The sequence below is a fragment of the Typopeltis vanoorti genome, chromosome 2, assembly GCF_054136105.1.
Source record: "Typopeltis vanoorti isolate ZY-2024b chromosome 2, IOZ_Tvanoo_1.0, whole genome shotgun sequence".
NCBI classification, from domain to species: Eukaryota; Metazoa; Arthropoda; class Arachnida; order Uropygi; family Thelyphonidae; genus Typopeltis; species Typopeltis vanoorti.
Genome location: NC_143550.1, coordinates 92,228,731 through 92,250,910, shown reverse-complemented (window position 1 = coordinate 92,250,910; position 22,180 = coordinate 92,228,731). Strand labels below are relative to the sequence as shown.

General features: G+C 35.6%; 1 protein-coding gene across 1 annotated transcript in view; it reads left to right on the top strand.

Annotated features, from left to right (window-relative positions):
* Itpr (Inositol 1,4,5,-trisphosphate receptor) overlaps window positions 1-22,180 on the top strand; it is a 1,112,489-nt gene that overhangs the window by 39,108 nt on the left and 1,051,201 nt on the right. Inside the window, exon 3 of the mRNA XM_090401920.1 lies at window positions 2,867-2,982. Coding sequence (XP_090258046.1) covers window positions 2,867-2,982 — 116 coding nt within the window. The remainder of the gene's footprint in view (window positions 1-2,866; window positions 2,983-22,180) is intronic.

Below are 22,180 nucleotides of genomic sequence, written 5' to 3'. Positions count from 1 at the left end.
TCAAAGCTGTATAACTGAGAGCAGACCTACACGTAGCCTTTAAAGGAATGCTGAGAACTGACCAGGGCTTCTGACCTAATGTCTAATCATCACCTTCTTGTGGTGCACCCTGTTGGGTATCTACTTGGATGCTGAACAAACGAGGATGGGTTGGAAATTTGGGATTTAGGCGACCAAATTGTATTCTTATTGGTTAAACCAAAATAAAAAAAACGATGGTACAACATGACAAAATTTCATGCCGGCTGTGGCGTCGCCCAGTTAAACAAGGCCCCCGTTGTTTTCACCAGGGAACCAGGGCGAACAGATAAAAGGCAGCTACTGGAACAAATCTGAAAACACACCCCCAACTCAACATTACCAGAGTTCAAGATCGGTACTATCAGCATAAGAAGCTTGAATGGCAAAGAAATGGAGCTAGCTGAGGAATTAGATAAGTACCAGATCGACATAATAAGGGTGACTGAAACAAAAAAGACAAAAACTGGCGAGATCTTTCTGAGCAATAAATGCAACATTTTATATTCAGACTATGGCAATCAAGGAAAAGGAGTAGCCATAGTATTCAACACTAAATACGAGGCTAATCTTCTTGAATGGCAAGCAATTTCAAGTACAGTAATGTGGGCAAATATGAGAATAGGGAACTGGACAATGAGGCTTATGTGCACCTTTGGTCCCACATAAGGTTCTACTAAGGTAGAAGTGGAAGAATTTTTTGAGGCATTAGAGAAAGCAACTGACACAATGAAAAATGAAAAGTAGGTCCTTGTTGGGGATCTAAATAGCAAAGTAGGAAATGATTGTCAGACATACAGAAATATTTTGGGAAAATTTGGAGAAAAGAGCAAAGCTAATAATAATTGCAAATATCTGTTGGATTTCTGCTCGTATATAAAAAGGGAAATAAAACTGAATGTGAGAATTACAGAGGTATTTCCCTACTGAGTGTTCCTGGCAAGATCTATGCAAGTATACTTGAGAAACGGTTGAGAAGAATTGTGGAAGAAAAACTTGGTGAAGAACAAGCTGGATTCAGGCCAAATAGAGGCTGTCAGGATCAGATCTTCACTTTACGACAAATAGTGGAGAAAGTATGGGAATATAACAAAGATCTGTATTTAAGTTTTGTTGATCTGGAAAAGGCATATGACAAGGTGCCAAGAGAGAAGTTATTCAATACGCTACAGTTATATGGTGTCAATGGAGCATTATATCAAGCAATACTTAGTCTTTATTTGAATTGTAAGTCAGCAGTTAGAATTGAAGGAAGTACAGGAAGATGGTTTAATGTTAAATCTGGTGTGAGACAAGGATGTACAATATCACCTCTGTTATTCATTATCTATATGGATCACATTATGAAGGAAAGTGGTATTAAACATGATATCAGAATTGGAGATGTTAATGTCAGCTCTTTGCTTTATGTGGATGATGTTTTACTTCTAAATAAATCTGCTACAAGTCTGCAAGATTCTATGACTAAATTGAATAACTGTTGTAATAGATATGGTATGAAGGTCAGCATTAAAAAGACAAAGACAATGAAAATAGGCAGAATCATTGAAAATATCAACTGTGTTGTGAATGGAGAACCTGTGGAAAAGTAAAACATTTCAGCTTCTTAGGCACGATTTTTAGTGAAGATGGTAAATTAAAATAGAAATAGACAACAGAATCAGCAGAGCTGGTATGGTGGGAAGTCAATTGAATAAATTCATATGGAATAAGAGAGAAATTAATCAGAACACTAAATTAGCTGTATACAAGACAGTGTTCAAACCAGTTTTAACTTACGGATCTGAGAGCTGGATCAGAATTAAAACACTTGACCAAAGACTAGAGACCGCAGATATGAGAGTTCTGAGAAAGATTATAGGCGTGAACAGATGGCATCAATGGCAATATCATATTAAAAATGAGGATATTTGGAAAGAACTTGACATTGTCAGCATCCAGGAATGTGTTAGCAGAGCTAATGTCAGGTGGTATGGTCACTTAAACAGAATGGGCAAGGAAAGATTAGCAAAACAAGTGTTCTCTGCCAGGTTGGCAGCAAAACGACCCAGAGGAAGACCAAGATATAGGCGGATTGATACGGTACAAAGTGCCTTAGACGATAGAAATATAATATCTGATAATGTTGGAGTCTTGACAAGTAACAGATTGATTTGGAGGAAAATTGTAGATAGGAAGTTAGCAATGATGTAATTTTTTCATCTAGTACTATCATATCCTGTACTACCCTTGAGGGTACATGGCAGGAAATTGATGATGACGAGGACAATTTTTTTATTTTTGTCATTATTATCCAGCACTTGCACATCAAACTATAGTTTGATGTGCAAGTGTTGCAAGTTTGTATAGTTTGATAAAAATTCTGAGTTTCTAGAATGAAAACCCTGCTACTTGATTGGAAATTTGTTGAATCACTTTCAGTTGAAAAAAAAAAAAAAAAAAAAAAAAACATATAAAATTCCTTTTGTCATGATGAGAATCAAACTCGGGTCTTTCACAATCAAAGATGCAATGCCCTGTTTTTTTTGGTCGCACTACAAAGTCACAATTCATATTTATATTACATTGTTTTTACTATATGCTTTTAAATTTTGTGATTTTTACATGTCCTTATTTATATTATAACTTACAGGAGGTAGCATACGTTCGTATTATATAAAGTACATTATAATTTCAAGATATACTAAAATCCTTGAATTTTTTTTTTTTTAATCTAGTTTTTCCATTTATATTTAAAAAATATTTTCTTACATATTTGAATTCTTCGAATTAATATTAAGTTGGTGAATTGATATTTGTTAATTGAGGTTTCAGAATTTAAACCAGTTGATAACACTTATTATTTCAGATTGTCTATTTAAAACATGTCCAATGAATAGATATTCAGCCCAGAAACAGTTCTGGAAAGCTGCAAAACAGAGTACAACAAGTGCTACTGATGCAGTTTTACTCAAGAAATTACATGTATGTATTATATCCTTGTTGTTATAAATGTATGCTAATTATCATTGTTTCATGAATCACTGATATGTATTGTCATTCTAAGAGTTTTAATAACTGTTGGCATTTCAAAAATTTTATATAGGTGAATTTCATATTCCCGTTCAGGAAATCGTTTGTATTAGAATGTCTCCATTTTAGATGTTGAAAGGGAATACTTTCTTTGGTGGAGTCATTAGAGTGTGCACTGTGTTTGCCCAAAGTGTCCAGACAGCAATTGTTTGCATTTCCTGTCACTACAGCACTGCTGTCAATATGAGGTTGGGTCTCCTTTCATGACTATTATAGCTATTACCCTTTGGGTTAGGCTCCACTAAGTTCTAGTAAACTGCTGCTGGAATTCATTTGGAAGCTTCTGTAGTATGGCAAACAGCTGACGAGTGTTAATTAGTTAGGTGAGTAGGTCTACCATGCAATCTTCGCTCCAGCTCATCCTAAAGATGTTCAGTAGGGTTAAGGTCGGGGATTTGGGCTGGCCAGTTTAGTTCTTCCACTTCCATGTCTTCAAACCCTGGAGCTAGGGCCCTTGCTTTGTGAGCAGGTGCTAGTGCAGATAAGAGCCTATTCCAAACTGTTGCCACAGTGTGGGAAGAACATAATTGCCCAAAATGTCAGGGTAAGCATCAGTGTTTAAAGATCCAGACACAGAAACCAATGGGCCCAGTACAAACCAGGAAAAACAGCTCCAGACCATTATGCTACTGCCTCCAAATTTCATGGTCAATATGAGGCATTCCCGTAAGTATCGTTCACTAGTCATCTGCAAATCCAGACATGTCCATCAGATTGCCAGATCAAGTATCGCAATTAATCGCTCCACAGGACCTTTTTTCATTGATCCACAGTCCAATGATGGTGTTGTTTGCACATTCCAGACAGTGGCAGGTGTAATCAAGGGATTGTGAGCTGTGGCACAACCATGAAACCCAAGGGCAAACTCCTCCTGGCAAATAGTTGTGACAGGCATCCATTCCAGAGCTCATATGGGAGTCATTTGCAGTGGTTGCTAAGGCTGACTAATGATTTACTGTGGCAACACACTTGAGAGTTTGCTGGTTCTGATTTGTCAGTTTCTTGTGCTACCAGTTCAGGGAAGGGGTTTGGTGGTTTCATCATGTTTCCACTTCATGATAATGTCGCTGACAGCACAAATGCAATGTGTCAGAAATCTCTCGGACTGAATCACTGAACTTGTGGACTCTGTTCAAAGTCCATGTTCAAATGGACTCAACTCCTTTTGCCCACTCATCCTGACAGCATAGAATGTCTACACTGCTAATGTCCATGTGCTTATGCTTTTATGTCATTGCAGACATTTATCTGTGTCAATAGAGGCAAGGCAACATACAGCTATGGGTGTGTGTGTGGGGGGGGGGGGGGGTGTTCAGACACTTCTGACAACATAGTGTATGTAATAATTTGAAACAACCTTACTTTAAATCCTATCAAGGATTTGAATCCATGGCGAGAGAAATTTTCTGAGACTTTGACCTAAAGTGGAGTAGTTGAGTTTTTATTCTGGACAGATCTGGTATTATCCTTAGATATTTCTTGCTGTTTGCAGTTGACAGACATTGAAAGGCATATCACTTTTATCTGCTAAATTATGGATAAACCAAAATGCTATTATTGATAGTGGGCTTGGGCAATGGTCATGTCTTTAAGTAGTGCAAGCTAAGACAACTCCAATGCTGAGGATTGTATTCTCATAAGCTTTCTGCTCAAAATTTCGAAACTTTCAAAGTTTCTACATACATTTGACTTTAAAATAATGTTGGATTTTTAATATCCAAAATGAAGTCATATCTCTCTTTTGATAAGAAAACATAAAATTAGTAAAAAAAACAAAAAAGTAGAAAAAAAATCCTTCTCTCTCTCTCTCTCCTGGCATGAGAGCACTATAGCCTTACCTTTTTTGTGTGCTAGCTGCATAAAAAAGAAAAAAAAAAGGCCATAAATCACATGTATGCCATGTCTTGGCTAATTTAACAAGACATTGATATTTGACAATCTTCTGTGTCCTTTTAAGCAACCAGTGCATAGAAATATAGTCATAATATGGCATATATTTCAACATTAACACCTTTTTAATATTTTCATATTTAATAAATTTTTAAATATTAATTCTGGAAATTTTTCATGTCATTACTCTAAATTGATATTAATACTTCTAGCTATTTTGCCCCTTGTATTATATCATTGGCTTTTTTACTCCATTTAAATTAAAACATCGATAAGCATTTTGAAAACGCAAATTAAAAAGAAAAGTAATATAAAAGGAATAATTTTTGACATACCTTTATAGAATCCTCAAGATTAACTTTTTATGGAACGGCATTAGAAATATATTGATAAAAGTATATATATAACTGACTTTAAACCATTAAAATGAACTATAAACTTTAGAACTAACATTTCGCTAAATACATTAACGCTTTTTATTAAAAAAAAGGGGGGGGGGTTAAATACAGAAAACTATATGGAAACTAAAAATGCAGAAATTAAAGATATGCAGACTAAAAACTGAAAAATACGTGTCCTGATTTCATAATGGTCTTGTATCAAGGATGAACTACAAAATTTAAAAAGGAGAACAATAACAAATAAAGATAAAAAAATGGGAGTATGGGAGTGAGCTGTTTCCATTAAGTGTTATTTTCATAGCTCATGGGAAAAGTGGAGTCTGTCATTGTTGGCTTTATATTTTATTATTATTATTATCCTGGACAACTCCAAGGAGTTGACAGACTCATCGAGGGAGGCCCCAACATCATGTCAAGAACAACTATTCGACATTCACACAGTATCTATCTATCATACCTTGCCTTGAACTCATTAATGGTCGTAGCACCCACAACGGACTCTGGCAGCTTATTCCACTCATTCACCACTCTCCAAGTAAAAAACTTAGCTCTAACACCCTTGTTAACCACATTCTTACCCAGCTTCCATTTATGGCCCCTAGTCCTCCCACCACCAGTCCTATTTTCAAAAATATCTTCTGGATTAATCTTATAGAAACCATTCAGTAATTTGAATGTCTCAATCATATCACCCCTTTTCTGCCTATTGACCAATTTTTGCAACCCACAAATCTTCAACCTGTTCTCATAAGGTTCATTCCACAGACCTGCTATCATCTTGGTCACTCGTCTCTAGATCCTCTCCACTTCCTCCCCATCACGAAGAAACCCTGGTGCCCATAACTGGGCACAGTAGTCCAGATGGGGTCTTATCAAGGCTCGATACAGAGGAACAACAACTTGTTTGTCTCTGAATGTTAAAGTATTTTTCAGAAGCCAAGTGATTTGATGAGCTGATTTAGCCACTTTTGCAATGTGCCCCCTAAACTTCAATTCCCTATCCACCAACACTCCCAAATCCCTGGCCTCATCAATCTCCTGGAGTATGGTTCCACCAATGTGATATACTGCTGCTATTCTTTTCACCCCAAAATGCATAACCTTACACTTTGCCACATTAAATTGACATCCATCCATTTTTCCTAGACAAGTCCTCCAAACTATCCAAATCATCCTGTAAAATTTTGACATCCTGCACACTCACAATTGCTCTGCCCAACTTTGCATCATCAACAAACAAGTGAACACTTCCTCTCAGATCCTTTCCTATATCATTGATGAACAAATTGAAAAGTAGTGGTCCAAGAACAGAGCCCTGTGGCACACCACTAGTCACAAGCCGTCTTTTAGACTCAACTCCTGAATAAACCACTCTCTGGTATCTCTCCATCAACCACCCTCCCATCCATCTCACCAACCCTGTATCTATCCCCATCTGCTCCAGTTTACTGATATAGGTTCTATGTGGTATCCTTGGCAAGGTCCAGTAGTATTACTGTAAACCCATTGCCCCTGTCCAGTTCAGCCATCACTGTGTTATAAAACGTGAGCAAGTTACTGAGGCATGATCTACCCTTCACAAAACCATGTTGTCCCCATACAATATCCCATTTTCATCTATCCAATCCTGCATTATTTTCTTGACTAATTTCTCTAAGACCTTGACAATGATTCCTGATATGCTAATCGGTCGGTAATTTACAACAGCAGTCTTGGAACCACCTTTATGCAGTGGAACTATTTTACCCTCTTTCCATCCCCTCGGGACTAATCCAGACCCGAGACTCGAATTAAACAAAATTGTCAAGGGTACTGACAATTCATAAGCCGCTTGTTGTACGACACGAGCTGGTATACCATCCAACCCCACAGATGTATTGACATTGAGGTTATGCAATAGACTACTCACCTCCACTTCATTCACCACAATTCCCGTATAATCTGGTTCATTCATTTCTGCAATGTCACCACCTGAATGATACATTCTTGCAAAGTGCTCACTCAGTAACTCAACTATATCAACTGATTCAGTTACCTTCCTACCATCGGCATTCTTTAAAATCATTCTGCCATATACATTTTTCCTTTTACTTGCAACATATCGAAAAAACTGTTTAGGATTCTCTTTAGCCTGCATGGCCAATGTTCTTTCGTAATCCTTATTTGCTTTTCTTACCACACTCGTTACCCTTCTGGCCTGCGCTTTATACCGTTCATATGCCTGCCGGTCACCTTTCTCCTTAAATTCCTTCCATAGTTGTTTCTTTTTTTGCAGCTCAAGCTTAATGGTGTTATTCATCCATTTAACCTCTAGTTGATTTATTATTCAGACTCTAGGTATACAGTCAGCCATTGCTTCATGCAAACACTTCTTAACTGCCTCCCATGCACTATCAACTTCTAGTCCTTGCAGTTGTACATGCCATGGCACTGAACCAATCAAATTCCTAATCTTGTCATACTTACCAGCCCAATAATTCCACATGTACCCTGTCTTAATTGTAAATTTTACACCTTTAGCCACCTCCCAAGTCAAGACCTTATGATCACTCTCACCAGTTGGTGGCAATGTGGTCATATTTGTTACAGCCAAATCCTCAGATGTAATTACTAGGTCAAGCACTCTCTGACCCCGTTTTTCCATTACATGCTGTCGTAGATAATTATCCCTTAATAACCACATAAAATCCAATTCCTTCCTCCTATGTGTCATTTCCTCACTCCAATCAATGCAACCATAGTTGAAATCTCCCATAATAATTACCCTCTTTCCACTCAATTCTTCTATTTGCTTGTGCATACTGTCACCACCATCTTTTCCATCACCTGGTCTATAGCAGCACCCAATTGTATATTTTGTTCTGCTAGCCACAATCTCATACCTAATGGCCTCAAATGTGCTCTTTTCTCTATCCTGCAATTCAACTTCTATTCTCCTTGGCTGCAGCTCATCAGCTATCAACAACAATACTCCTTCCCCCATTTTATTCTCCGTGTCATTCCTGAACACACTATACCCATCACATTCAATCCCACTAGCTATATCATCTACAGTCAGCCATGATTCACTAATGCCAATAACCTGTGGTCTGGAAGTGCCAACCATGGCCAAAAACTCTTGCTTCTTGTTCCTAATACTCCTAGCATTAGTGTACATGAATTTAAGACCCCCATTAGCCCCAACCCTACCTTGATGCCTTATATTAACTATCCCGTTCTGATTTGTTGTCCTTATTCGCTCGGGCATATTATACTCATTCATACATTCAACTGCCTTCCTAAGGTCTGTATATCTACTCCCACCCCCCCTTAATAAATCTAGTTTCCCTGATTTTGCACATCCACTACATTCAGCAACACATTTTCAAGTCTCCTTACACTGTATCCATTCAAATGCAAGCCATCTATCTTATATAGATCCTTTCGCCCATCGAACTCACTCCACACGTCCACAAATTCCACACCACTCGTCATACGTAATCCACACATAAAGTCATTTGCAATTATGGCCCTCCTCTTAAACACTTCACTGTCATACCGTGGCAAAAGACTAATCATCCTAACTCTCTCACTCTTTTCTTTTGCTACCTCAAACAATTCATTCAGGTCCTTTATCATTTCCATTTTATCTCCTTTCAAATCATTCGTACCTGCCACAACAATCAATTCTTTCACCCTTTCCTTTTGCTCTCTAATAGACTCAGTTACATCCTTTATGGTCACACCAGGTTGGTATGATTTTGTCAAATCCTCTACTAACACACCTCGTACTAACGAGTCTCCATACAGCACTCTCCCCTTCATTTTGTTTACTTTCACACTCGTACGTTTATTTTTTCTATCATACTTTTTATTATTTTTTGATACACTCAGTCGACTTTTGTTCATACGCTCTAGCTGCTGCTTTGCCCTTTGTATCGCTCTGCTCAAATCAAAATCGTAATGCGATCTCGCTCATTGCATCTATCTCATCTTTTTTATTCTCTGTGAAACCATTAATTTGCTCTGAATTAATACCGTCATTCACACTTTCTACATTCACGCCCTCACAGTTCTCTGGTACAACCTCACCATTTCTTGTCATATCACTATTTTCTTCATTCTGAAGTTTGAATGACAAAAATATCACACTGATGACCTGAAATACACTTTAATTCCTCATTCTCCTTACATTTTCTACACACATTCACTCCTTTATTATCATCTAACCATACTCTGACTGCACTCCGCAAAGCATACATTTCACAGATAGTACACTGAATCATCTTCTTTATATTACCGTTATTGAATAAAGATGGCGAACTATCACTACTGGCCGCCATTTTCCTTTGTACGGGACCCATACTTTGCATAACATCTTTCTGTGAGAATCTTGGTGGCCTTATTTACATTTTGTAGAGTTTCCAACTCTCTGAGATTACATATCCTTAGCATTGTTTTATTATTCTGTATGGCTAATCATCATCATCATCAAATTCCTGCTATGTACCCTCAAGGGGTGTACAGGATATGACAGTACTACATGAAAAAATTGAAAAAAAAAAAAAATTGAAAAAATTGAAAAAATTCATGTGTATGGCTAATATGATGGCTAATTCAATTTGTGGGGGTATGTTTCTGTTCAAGCAGTGGACTGCGATATCTGTTTTCCCGGTATTTGGTGTTTTGTTATTATTTTGGTTTTTACTTATTATTTAAATATTCTGGAATTGATATGTTGCAATCATGGAAGTGTTTGTGTAATCTTGCCCATAATGCATTAATTGTGGAACCTGTAGAGGTGACATCGCAGTTGCTATGCCAAGGAATTTTGTACACCACATTATGGTATTTAATATTTCCTTGTATGAGTAAAATTTGGTAGGTTTTAAGAAAGTTGCCAATTTGTGACTAGTAGTAAACACTAATTTATAGTTGGTATGCTTGAATATAAGCTTTGTATGTATTCTGGATATATGGCAGTTAAATGATTTTTTATATTGGAAAGTTTTCTTTGCAATATATATCGGAAAGTTTAGGAAATTTATGGATTTTTTGTGTTCTGTTTCTATAGTAAACTTAAGTCTATTGCTGAAGTTGTTAAGGGAAGCTTGTTTATGTATTGTATATCTATTTGGATAAATTAAAATTCATAAAGAAGGCTACCCAGTACGCTGAATAATTTCATTTTAAAACACCACATCACCTTTATCAAAATTCTTAGTGAAATAAAATTACTCTTTATATTAGATTTATCTGGCCTTGTCCAGTCCTTTTTTCCAGAAAAAACATGCTACTCTCCATTCTTCAACTCTTTCTTCATCACATATCTTTCCAGGTTTTTGTACAATGTCTGAATGTTTATACTGAGTATATAATGAATGGATTTTGTTTACTACATAACCAAATTTTCACTGCATCTGATTCAGCATGTCAGCTTCCCCATATGCAATAACATTTTTAGCATTTCTTTCAGCAGTATTATTCATGTGAGTTTGAGGCATTTGAATTTAATGTATCCAGCCTCCTATTCCTCTGTACCTTTTGTACATAGGTAAGGCAAATACCTGTGAGAGAAAGCAGACACTCACTGCAGTGAAGAAGAAGAAAGTTCAGTAAGACAGGAAAGATGCATCTCTAGTCCTGGAATACTCGAATAGTATTGTGAGTGGGGGAAAGGAATAAGATGAAAAGAAAGGAGACAGAAAGAAGAGGAGGAGAGACCAGTTTACAGATAATTTAACAGATGTACATTATGTGAAGTGAGGTTTGGTCCAGCATCAGGTACTTTTACAAATGCTATGATGAACTTGAAAGAAAATCTTAGAACCAACAGAAATCGCACTAAATCCTGTTCACAAGGTTAACCACTCCTATGCACATTAGAAATGAATAACTGAGGATTTTTTAATATTTACAAGAGGAAACTTCTCTCCCCCCCCCCCACCCTTACTGAGCAAATCATTCCTTTTACCCAAGTGCAGACATTTCTCTTTTTATATACACATGATCAGTTTTCTCTAAATTCTTGGATTAGCTCTGCAAACACTTCTCTGCTTTGTCATAATTTCCTGTGTTTAAGTTCAATCTATTAATTATCTTTTTCTTCATTCATTACATATGGTATAGTGAATATGATGAAAATTTATATTTTGAAAAGCTTCCCTTACTAACCAGGTCTTCATATCCAGTGTAAGTTTCTTTGTTCTCCTCAGCTTTCTGCTTATCAGATGAACCATAAAAACAACAATCTCTTGTGTATGAGATAATCATATAAAAGTACATATTAGAGGAATTTTTTTTTTGCTTGTATTGCTTATCAGCCTCTAGTGCTTCAATGCCTTAGGCTGACTCACTGCTTTGTATCTGGTCAAAACAATGTATCATGTAGATATTTAAATAATAAACATGTTTTACAACAAACAAGGAGGTCAAAACAGTTGTTCAGTGGCTACAGAAAATGCACTCATATCCCTTGAGGATGATGATGCATAAAAGGTCTCGTAATCATCATTAGATTGAGAAATAGGCCTTCAGCTGTTGATTAAGATGTGATTTGTATTAGGTTTTGGAATGAGGACAGTATAGCTGGCTACCAATTCACTTGGTATGTGACTTGTCAAGAGGAAGGAATTAAAGAGCATAACTAGAATGGGAAAAAGTTAAATCCAAAGCCTTATGGTAGGATGTTGAAAGTTTACTTTTCACTTGGTTAGACTATAATAAATTTAGTTTAATCCTTTATCCAAGTAAATTGGATTGTTTTTTTTTTTGTTTTTTAAATAACGAAACACGAAACCTGTGGTGCGATCATAATTAAAAGAAACACGTATTAACCACAGTGAAAATTATTTAATTGTAAATATTTCATTCTAAGTATCTTAGGACATCATCAGTACAGTAGTTTTAAACAATAATAGGAATAAATACAGTTAGGGCACATGATTACAATAGAATCTCATTAAACGTGCATAACATGCTACAGAAGTAAAAAAAAAAAAAAAAAAAAATTAACACAATTTTGTATAACAATTTCCCATACTTTAGGAATAGTAAGAACGTAAGAACGTCATTGTAGTTTAAGTTTGGTCTGTGTAGTAGGGCTTCAGAACTTTCTTTGTATAAACGTTGCTGTTTATATAAAGATCTATGTAAAAGTTTAGACTTTTCCCAATGGATCCTGTTGTTTGAATTTTCAATTCCGTGTTGAGAGAGGCCAGATTTCTGCGGTTTAAAAAGATGAATGTGGTCTTGATGTTCCGAGATGCGTTTCTGAACAGACCTACCTGTCTGTCTGTCCAAAGTAAGATAATTTGCATGAGCATGGAATCTCATAAACGCCAGGCAACATCAAAGGTGAGCGTTTGTCCTTAGAAGAAGGTAACAAGTTGTAAATTTGGTTGATAGGTTTGTAAGTAGTGGCAAAATTGTATTCATAATTTTAGAAAGACGTTCTGAGATGCCTTTAACGTAAAGTATGGGAATCCTGTGGACTTCTTGTCTGGTTTGATGTGTGGAGAAGTGACTACTGATGATTTTTTGAGTTGTTTTAGGATTATATCCATTTAGGATGGCTGTATTTTTAATTACTTGTAATTCCTGGTTTAAAGATTCTTCAGAGGAGCAGAATTTGTGTGCTCTGGAAACTAGTGATTTAATAATGCCAGATGAGATGGATGATGAGCGGAAGAATTGTGAATGTAGCGGCCTGAGAATGTAGGCTTGCGAAAGACGGACGTGGTGATGGAACTGTCTTCTTTTCTTTGGATGTGTAAATCCAAAAAGGAGATACCCTGTGGAGATTCTTTTTCTAACATAAAGTTGATGTGATGATGAAGGTTAATTTTATCTAGAAACAGTTGTAATTCATGTTCGAGATGATCCCAGACTGCAAATACGTCGTCGACATATCTTAACCAAATTTTTGGTTTGGGTTCAAAAGTAAATATTTTTTCCTCAAGGTGTTCTAGAAACAAGTTTACTAGGTTTGGTGATAAAAGAGATCCCATTGCTGTTCCTTCTTCTTGCTTGTAAATTTGACCTTTCCAGGTGAAGTAACCTGATGCAATAACAAACTTGAACAATTCAACTATATGAGATGGAAATTTTTGAGTTAGTAATTCTATTGTTTCTTTATGGGGAATGTTTGTGTAGAAGGAGACAATGTCACAGCTGATTAACAAGTCAGTTTTTGATAGTTGAATGTCTTTAATTTTTGTGTGAAACTCAGTAGAATTTTTGATTGAAGAAACTGAGTGGCCTATATGAGGGCGGAGAAGGTTAGATAAGAATCTTGATAACTTGTATGTTGGACAGCTGATACAGTCTATGATGGATCTAAGTGGAACATTAGTTTTGTGTAGCTTAGGTAAGCCATAAATTCTAGGAGGTCTTGCATGGTATGTCTTAAGTTTTTTGATTGTTTCTTCATCAAGGAGGAAGTTTCATTAAGTAGCTTATTTAATTTTCTGAGTTGATGTTTTGTAGGATCATAATCCAATTTGGTGTAAGTATTATGATCTAGAAGAAGTAAATTCATTTTTCGGTCATATGAATCGGTATCAAGAACCACAGTGGTATTTCCTTTATCAGCTCTAGTAATGATTATATTTTTGTTACGTGTTAATGAAATAATACCTTTCAATTCTGATGATTGAATATTTATTTCTGAAGGTTTGGCATTGTAGATCACTTTAGCTACTTCAAATCGAAGTCTGTTGGCTTCAATACTGGAGAGATGTTTGATGTTTCTTTCTATATTACAATAGAATTACTAACTCAAAAATTTCCATCTCATATAGTTGAATTGTTCAAGTTTGTTATTTCATCAGGTCACTTCACCTGGAAAGGTCAAATTTACAAGCAAGAAGAAAGAACAGCAATGAGATCTCCTTTATCACCAAACCTAGCAAACTTGTTTCTAGAACACCTTGAGGAAAAAATATTCACTTTTGAACCCAAACCCAAAATTTAGTTAAGATATGTTGATGGCATATTTGCAGTCTGGGATCATCCTGAACATGAATTACAACTGTTTCTAGATAAAATTAACCTTCTTCATCATCGCATCAACTTTACGTTAGAAAAAGAATCTCCACAGGGTATCTCCTTTTTGGATTTACACATCCAAAGAAAAGAAGACGGTTCCATTGCCACGTCTGTCTTTCACAAGCCTACATTCTCAGGTCGCTACATTCACAATTCTGCTCATCATCCATCTCAGAAATCTGGCATTATTAAATCACTAGTTTCCAGAGCACACAAATTCTGCTCCTCTGAAGAATCTTTAAACCAGGAATTAGAAATAATCAAAAATACAGCCATCCTAAATGGATATAATCCTAAAACAACTCAAAAAAATCATCAGTAGTCACTTCTCCACACATCAAACCAGACAGGAAGAAGTCCATAGGATTCCCATACCTTACATTAAAGGCATCTCAGAATGTCTTTCTAAAATTTTGAAGAAATCAATTTTGCCACTACTTACAAACCTGTCAACCAAATTTGCAACTTGTTACCTTCTCCTAAGGACAAACTCTCACCTTTGATGTTGCCTGGCATTTATGAGATTCCATGCCTATGCAAATTATCTTACTTTGGACAGACATGTAGGTCTTTTCAGAAACACATCTCGGAACATCAAGACCACATTCGTCTTTTTAAACCGCAGAAATCTGGCCTCTCTCAACATGGAATTGAAAATCCAAACCATAGGATCCGCATTGGGAAAAGTCTAAACTTTTACATAGATCTCTATATGAACATGAATGTTTATACGAAGGAAATTCTGAAGCCCTACTACACAGACCAAACTTAAGCCACAACGATGTTCTTACTATTCCTAAGTATGAGAAATTGTTATACAAAATTGTGTTAAATAATTTTTTTTAACTTCTGTAGAACGTTAAATGAGATTCTATTGTAATCATGCGGCCTAACTGTATGTTATTCCTATTATTGTTTAAAACTACTGTACTGATGATGTCCTAAGATACTTGGATGAAATATTTACAATTAAATAATTTTCAATGTGGTTAATACGTGTGTTTCTTTTAATTAAATTGGATTGTAAATTGGAGAGCAGATCTCTCCAATGCAAAATGTAGCTTTTGTAGACATCATTGAACTTTAGACCATTTGGTCTTTTTAGAAACTTGTATAGAGATGCATTCTTGAAGCAAGAACATCAGGTTTCAGTTTTCTTTGACATGGAAAAAGCTTATGACACAGCCTAGCAGTATGGCATATTAAAAGATTCCTATAACTTAGGTCTCAGAGGACACCTTCCGGTATTTATTAAAAACTTTCTGTCTGGGCGAACATTCCAAGTCAGAGCAGAAAGTATGCTATCTCGGCCATATCATCATACGCTATCTCAGCCATATCATCAAGAACAGGGTGTTCCCCAGTGATTGACTCATCTTAAGTGTGACACTTTTTACTATCAAAGTTAACTCAATCATTGAACAGTTCCTCCACTGTAGACAATGTTGATGACTTTACAATTTACTATCACTCATAATGAGGGTAATTGAAAAACAACTTCAGCAAGCAGTCGATCATGTTTTTCTATGGGCTCTTAGATCAATCTTAGATCTTAGCGCAATCAAAAATGCACTCTTCACCCAGATCTTATATTAAGAATGAGACAAACTGTTATTCCAGTAGCAACAGAAACCAAGTTCTTGGGAATCATCTTTGACAGAAAACTTTTCTTGCACACATTCATCAACTGAGATAAAAGTACAAGAGAGCATTGAATCTCCATTGCATTCTGTCTTCTACTGAATGGGATGATGATGGATGGATCCCATCCAGGGTATCCAGATAGCTACTGGTGCCTTTTGCATATCACCCACTCAGTGTTTATGATGGAGCAAATGAACCAGCTCTATCACTCAAACGGAAACAGTTGTCTCTTAGTTATTCCCTAAACATAAAGTCACTTCCAGATCATCCTACATGGACTAGTCTCTTTCCTCTGCATTGGGAAGTTGAGTATCATACTTGTCAGACTATAATACATCCTTTTGGTATGCATGTTAAAGAGATTATGCAAGCTGTTGGCATGAATGTTGACAACATTGCCTACACCAAACATAACAGCATCCTCCTCCATGACATGTTTGCACTCCATCCAGTAACCTTTCACTTTTTCAACTAGAAGTCTCATACAGAGTGGTCCACTCTTATTTCTTGCCCATCTATGGATGATTGCTCAAGAACTGACACCTGTGTTGGCTGTACTGCTGTTTCCTTACATTATTATCTCCAACCAGACCCCCATCTGATTGAAGTAATTATATAGCAGTGTTACATGCCATTCTTTCACTTATGCACATAAAAGGAAACCTCTACCAAAAGTATGTAATTTACACAGACTCATTGAACCTTTTACAGGCTATCTCCTTCCCTCTCCTATGTATAATCCACATCGAGTGCTGTATAAGATCTTACACCTGCTGTATAAAAAGAAATTCCATTTCCCTTAATACCAATGTTCAGTTGTGCTGGATTCCCAGCCACATTGGAATTAAGGGAAATGATGCACTTTCTAGATTAACTCCTACTTTCTCCATGTACTGTTTGGCAGTACCAAGACTACATACACTATATAAGATCAAAGTTAATTGCTCATTGGCAGTCATTATGAAAGGAAGCATTGACAAACAAATTATATGACATTAAGCCTGAAATTAAGCATTGGCATTCTAGTCAATGTAGAAAGAGAAGAGAGGGAGTCATTCTTGCTAGGCTCCGCTTAGGTCTCAGTCATTTTTACCTATCTAGCCAAGCCATATGCACTCAAGCAGATGTTATCAAACTCAGACAGATAGCATGTTTCTAATTTTCTACAAAGAATTAATTTGTACAAACATGTTTGACTGTAATTTTGTTTATATGTAAATACTGTTTTGCTTGAGTTAATTTTTGTACATACATATTATTTACTAATTTATCTTTGACTTTTACATACTGCTGTAGCCTTTGACCTTGAGTATTGCTGTAATTTTATTTATGTATAGATGCTGCATTGCTTGACTTGATTTTTGTACATGCATATTGTTTACTACTAGCTTATCTTTGACTATTTATGTAACTTATATAACTTATGTCTTTGTGTATTGCTGTAACTTTTGCTGTAATTTTATTTATATGTAGATACTGCATTGCTTAACTTAATTTTTTTATACATAAATTAGTAAATATGTATCTTTGACTATTTATATGTTGCTGTAACCTTGATCTTGTACTGCTATAACCTTTGCTGTTCTTGCACCAGTGAACTATAAACCAACCAACCAACCAACTAATGTACCTGATTTTGAGAATGTCTTGATAAGGATTTCATTGCTGCTTTCTATATATTCCATTGAAATTGCTCCATTTTACTCTTATAATATGGCTTGCTATCATATTAAAAAACCATATAATCGCTTTAGTTTCCACATCTTTAACTAGAACTAAATATATTTTTCTACCACACAGCATGAAGGAGTATGGAATTTCATTTCCTAGATTTTTTCACCCTTGGAGAAATTTGTACCATAATCACAGAAAAAACTAAAACCTTACATTTAATTATGAAAAACTTTTTCAGTCATTAGAATGAAAGTAAAATAATCTGTGTAGAAACAATTCTGTGACACTAGCTGAATCTGAGCTACTGTAAAATGAATGCTGTGGAATCAAATGTATTGACAGTCAGTGTCCCAAATTCTGCTGTAGAATGTGAAAGATCTGGACATAATATTAATACCCGTTCCCTTAGAACTTTTGCTGAAAGAAATCTTGTAATGCAGATATTAACTGCACTACAAGCAGTCTTTTTTAATACTTACTTAATTCCATACCAAGCTTAAATCAGTGCAGAAGGCATATGTTTTTCTGTATACAACTAGTAAAATTGTGTATTACCATAGTATTAAATATTCACAGATCAGAAATAGTCGTAGAAAGTTTTAGCAGTGGTTACAAAGTACATTATACTTGACAAGAAATTATATTCTTTTTAATCCTTTACTCAAACATAAGCAAACAAAGTTTGTATCTTTACATCCAGTTGTTAATTATTATTATTATCATTATCAACAGACCTCCATGGAGTCAATAGACTCATCGAGGGAGGTCCCACTCTTGCATGCACTGCTCATACCTTGACTTAAATGCATTCAATGTCCTTGAACTTGCCACACTCTCAGGCAATGCATTCCCATCACCTCCCAGCTTTCAGGGGTGGCCTCTCATTCCTCCCCTCCTGTTTCCAGATATTCTATGAAAAATCTCATCCATGCTAATCTGGTAATTACCCCTTACCAACGTATATATATCTCCTCTTTTCCTTCTATCCACTAGGCTCTGTAATTTGCATTCTCTCAATCTGTCCTCATTTTCCATATTTTGGAGATCAGAAACCAACTTAGTCCATAACATCTCATTGTCGAAAACCTGGTGAACAAATCTGTGCACAGTAAGCCATATGTGGCCTGATTAAAGTCTTACACAACGGAATCAAAACATCCTTACTTCTTACCTGGCAGTGTTCTCCACATCATTCCCATAATCCACTGTGGTGGCGTCCTCACAATTTTAGTAAAATGTCCACGAAATGTCAAGTCCCTATCCACTATCACCATCATATCTTTCATCTCCTCCACTTCCTCTAAAATATTCTCACCAATCCTATACTCTGCATCCCATCTTTGCTTCCCAAATTTTAAAACACTTTACAACGTTAAACTGACATCTCCACACACTGGCTTACTCAGTCTATTCAGGTCCTCTTGCCAAGCTACAATATTTGCTCTACTTCTCAACAGATCTCCATGGAGTCAAGAGGCTCATTGTACGAGATTATGGACTCTACAACATTGTTAAAAAAAATTATTTTAATTTCCTGACATTTCGACCTTCATATTAAGGTCATCATCTGGAGTACACACACACACACACACACACAGAGACAAGCTATATTACATTTCGCACAGTATGCTAAAGAGAATGATTTGATCAACAGTTAATCTACTGGCCTGACCTCTAGTGAAAATAAAACAAAATTAAAATAAATAGATGAAATAAAATAAAATAACTACATCAAAGCCATATTCTATTTAAAACAACATCAGAGATGTTGTTTCTGCTGTTTCTAGATACACTTGTCACACGTCTTCCTTCTGGCAGTCTTTCCTTCACTGTTCACTGGAAACTGATATATACTGGCCAATATATAGACATAAACTCCTACCACCACCCAACACAAAAACTAGGTGTCATTAATACACTGAAAAACAGGGCTTTGAAGATTTGCTCCAATGAACAAGCATTTAAAGATGAATTAAAAGTTATCAGCAATACCTTCATAAAAATGGCTACAACCAAAATACTATCAAAATTCTTCACAAGATCTCACTTAAAAATAAACTAGACTACAATAAAACTGTAACCATTTCATACATTAAAGGGATATCAGATAAAATAAACAGAATACTAAACCGAAACAAACAAAATATGTGTTTCTGTTTATTTCTCCATGGAGAAACAGAAACACAACCTTAAAGCCACCTTTAAATCCTCCTGCAAAATTAAAGAACTTACTCAACTCATCCAAGGATCCACTCCCTCTGCTGGCCCATACTGAAGTATACTGTATTCATTGCACCTGTAATTGCCTTGGGGAAACGGGACGCACAGTTTCTATCAGAAAAAAGGAACATAAATGACACACTAAATATAATAATTATAGTAAAGCTGGCCTTTCTGATCATGCCCTGAATACTTGACATAGAATTGACTGCAACAGCACCTGTTGTTTATATCACACCGAAACATGTTATGAACGTAAATTTAAGGAGACCTGTGAAATGCTTATCAACCACCCTAATCTTAACAATAATTATGGCCTAAAAATCCCAAGAATATGGAAGGCACATATTCTACCCACTTAACCTTTCTCCCTAAGAGTTAATTAGTAATAGGATCATAGGTAATCCAGGATCTTAAATCTAATATAACAATTGTCATGTTAAATTTTTACTGTAATAAAACTATCTACAGGTATATGAAAGAACGTTCTCCGATGTTGTCTTAAATAGAATATAGCTTTGATGTAGTTATTTTCTTTTATTTCATCTGTTTATTTTAATTTTATTTTCACTAGAGGTCAGGCCAGTAGAATAATTGTTGATCAAATCATTGTCTTTTTAGCATACTCTGTGAAATGGGATATAACTGGTCTCTGTGTATATACATATGCAGGCCCGACTGGTGGTGTGTGCGAAGTGTGCAATATACACAGGCATCACAGAAGAAAATGCACCTAAACAATGTGAAAAAAATATGAGATAAGAGTTTAAACGAACAATGAATGGTACAGAATGGCACATATAATTATGAATGTATGTCGTCTTTTGTCCAGGCCCTTTCAGATTTTCCCGGAAATGAACAAATAAATTCTGAAATTGTATCCTGGACCCGATTATATCACTGTAATTTTGATTAAAATTTACGAAAATATACCTAAAATAGTTCTTTATTTTTTGATGTATCATAAATCAACTTATGATTAATTGTTGAGTTATGATTATTTGTAAAAAAAATTAGTATAAGCAGGACTAATCCATAGGTAACATTATACTGTAAAGCGGTTTTCATTTGTTTTTCATTTCCTGTTCATTTTATTCACACTTTATTGAAAAAAAACTTTTTTGGAAAGGCACCGAACATTAATTGCATACACAAGAAAAATACTAGGCGGCGGCGCTGTATATATGTGTGTACTCCAGATAACGGTTTCACAAACTTTTCCAACGACGGAACACTTCACAAATCCTGAAATTTTCACAGAACACCTTGGTTATTTTGTAATGTATTAATTAATAATTGTTAATTTAGCTGATTTTTTATTATAAATTAATAATTGAGCATTAATTTTTAATAATTAATTAAACATCAGTTAAACATAAACATCATTAAATTATTTTGTGCTGGTTTTCATTGACATATCCCATTCTGGTCACCAAAAATTTATAATATAAGTATTTACAAGTGAATGCAGACTTTTTCTCCTGTGTGCTGGTAGTCTTTCCCCTCATTTTGTACATCCTGGAGATCGCTTTGTAGACTGGAGGTGGATGAATCACTATCTGTTGAGCCACAAACACCTTCAATAAGAGATTTCTTAATACCAAAATTAAACAAAATCCCTTGTCTCTTATTCATATCAAAATTTAAATCTGTAGACCTATTACTTTTAAAAAAAATCCTGGCACTACGATTTCAAAACAAGCACTTTCACCCTACAATACGAACTTGTGAAGAAAGTATTCAGTATTACTAGATTTGAGAACTGGATACAGACTACCTTGATCTTCAATTTCAGTGGAAAAATTTTCTTTATACTTCCTTGCTGACTGGTCGCTAACATTTGCAACACAGATTTTATTTCATTCAGTTTTGAGAACAGAGGATACATACGCCGCTGGCCATTGTTGTAATGGCTTGCAGGCAATTTTTATGATTGGTCATAAACAGCGGTATTCTCTTTCCCGATTGTTGAAAGATTTCGATGTGTGAAAATTAACGATAATTCATGAATATTTCCATGTTTAAAAATATGTCACTTGGTCACTGACATTTGCTACACAGATGTCATTTCCTTCAATTTTGAGAACAGAGGATATGCCGTCCATTGTTATAATCTGCTTGCAGGCAATTTTTATGACCTGTCATAAACAGCGGTATTCCCTTTCCCAAATGTTTAAAGGTTTCGATGTGTGAAAATTAACGATACACAGATGTTATTAGGTGTTCTGGGTCTG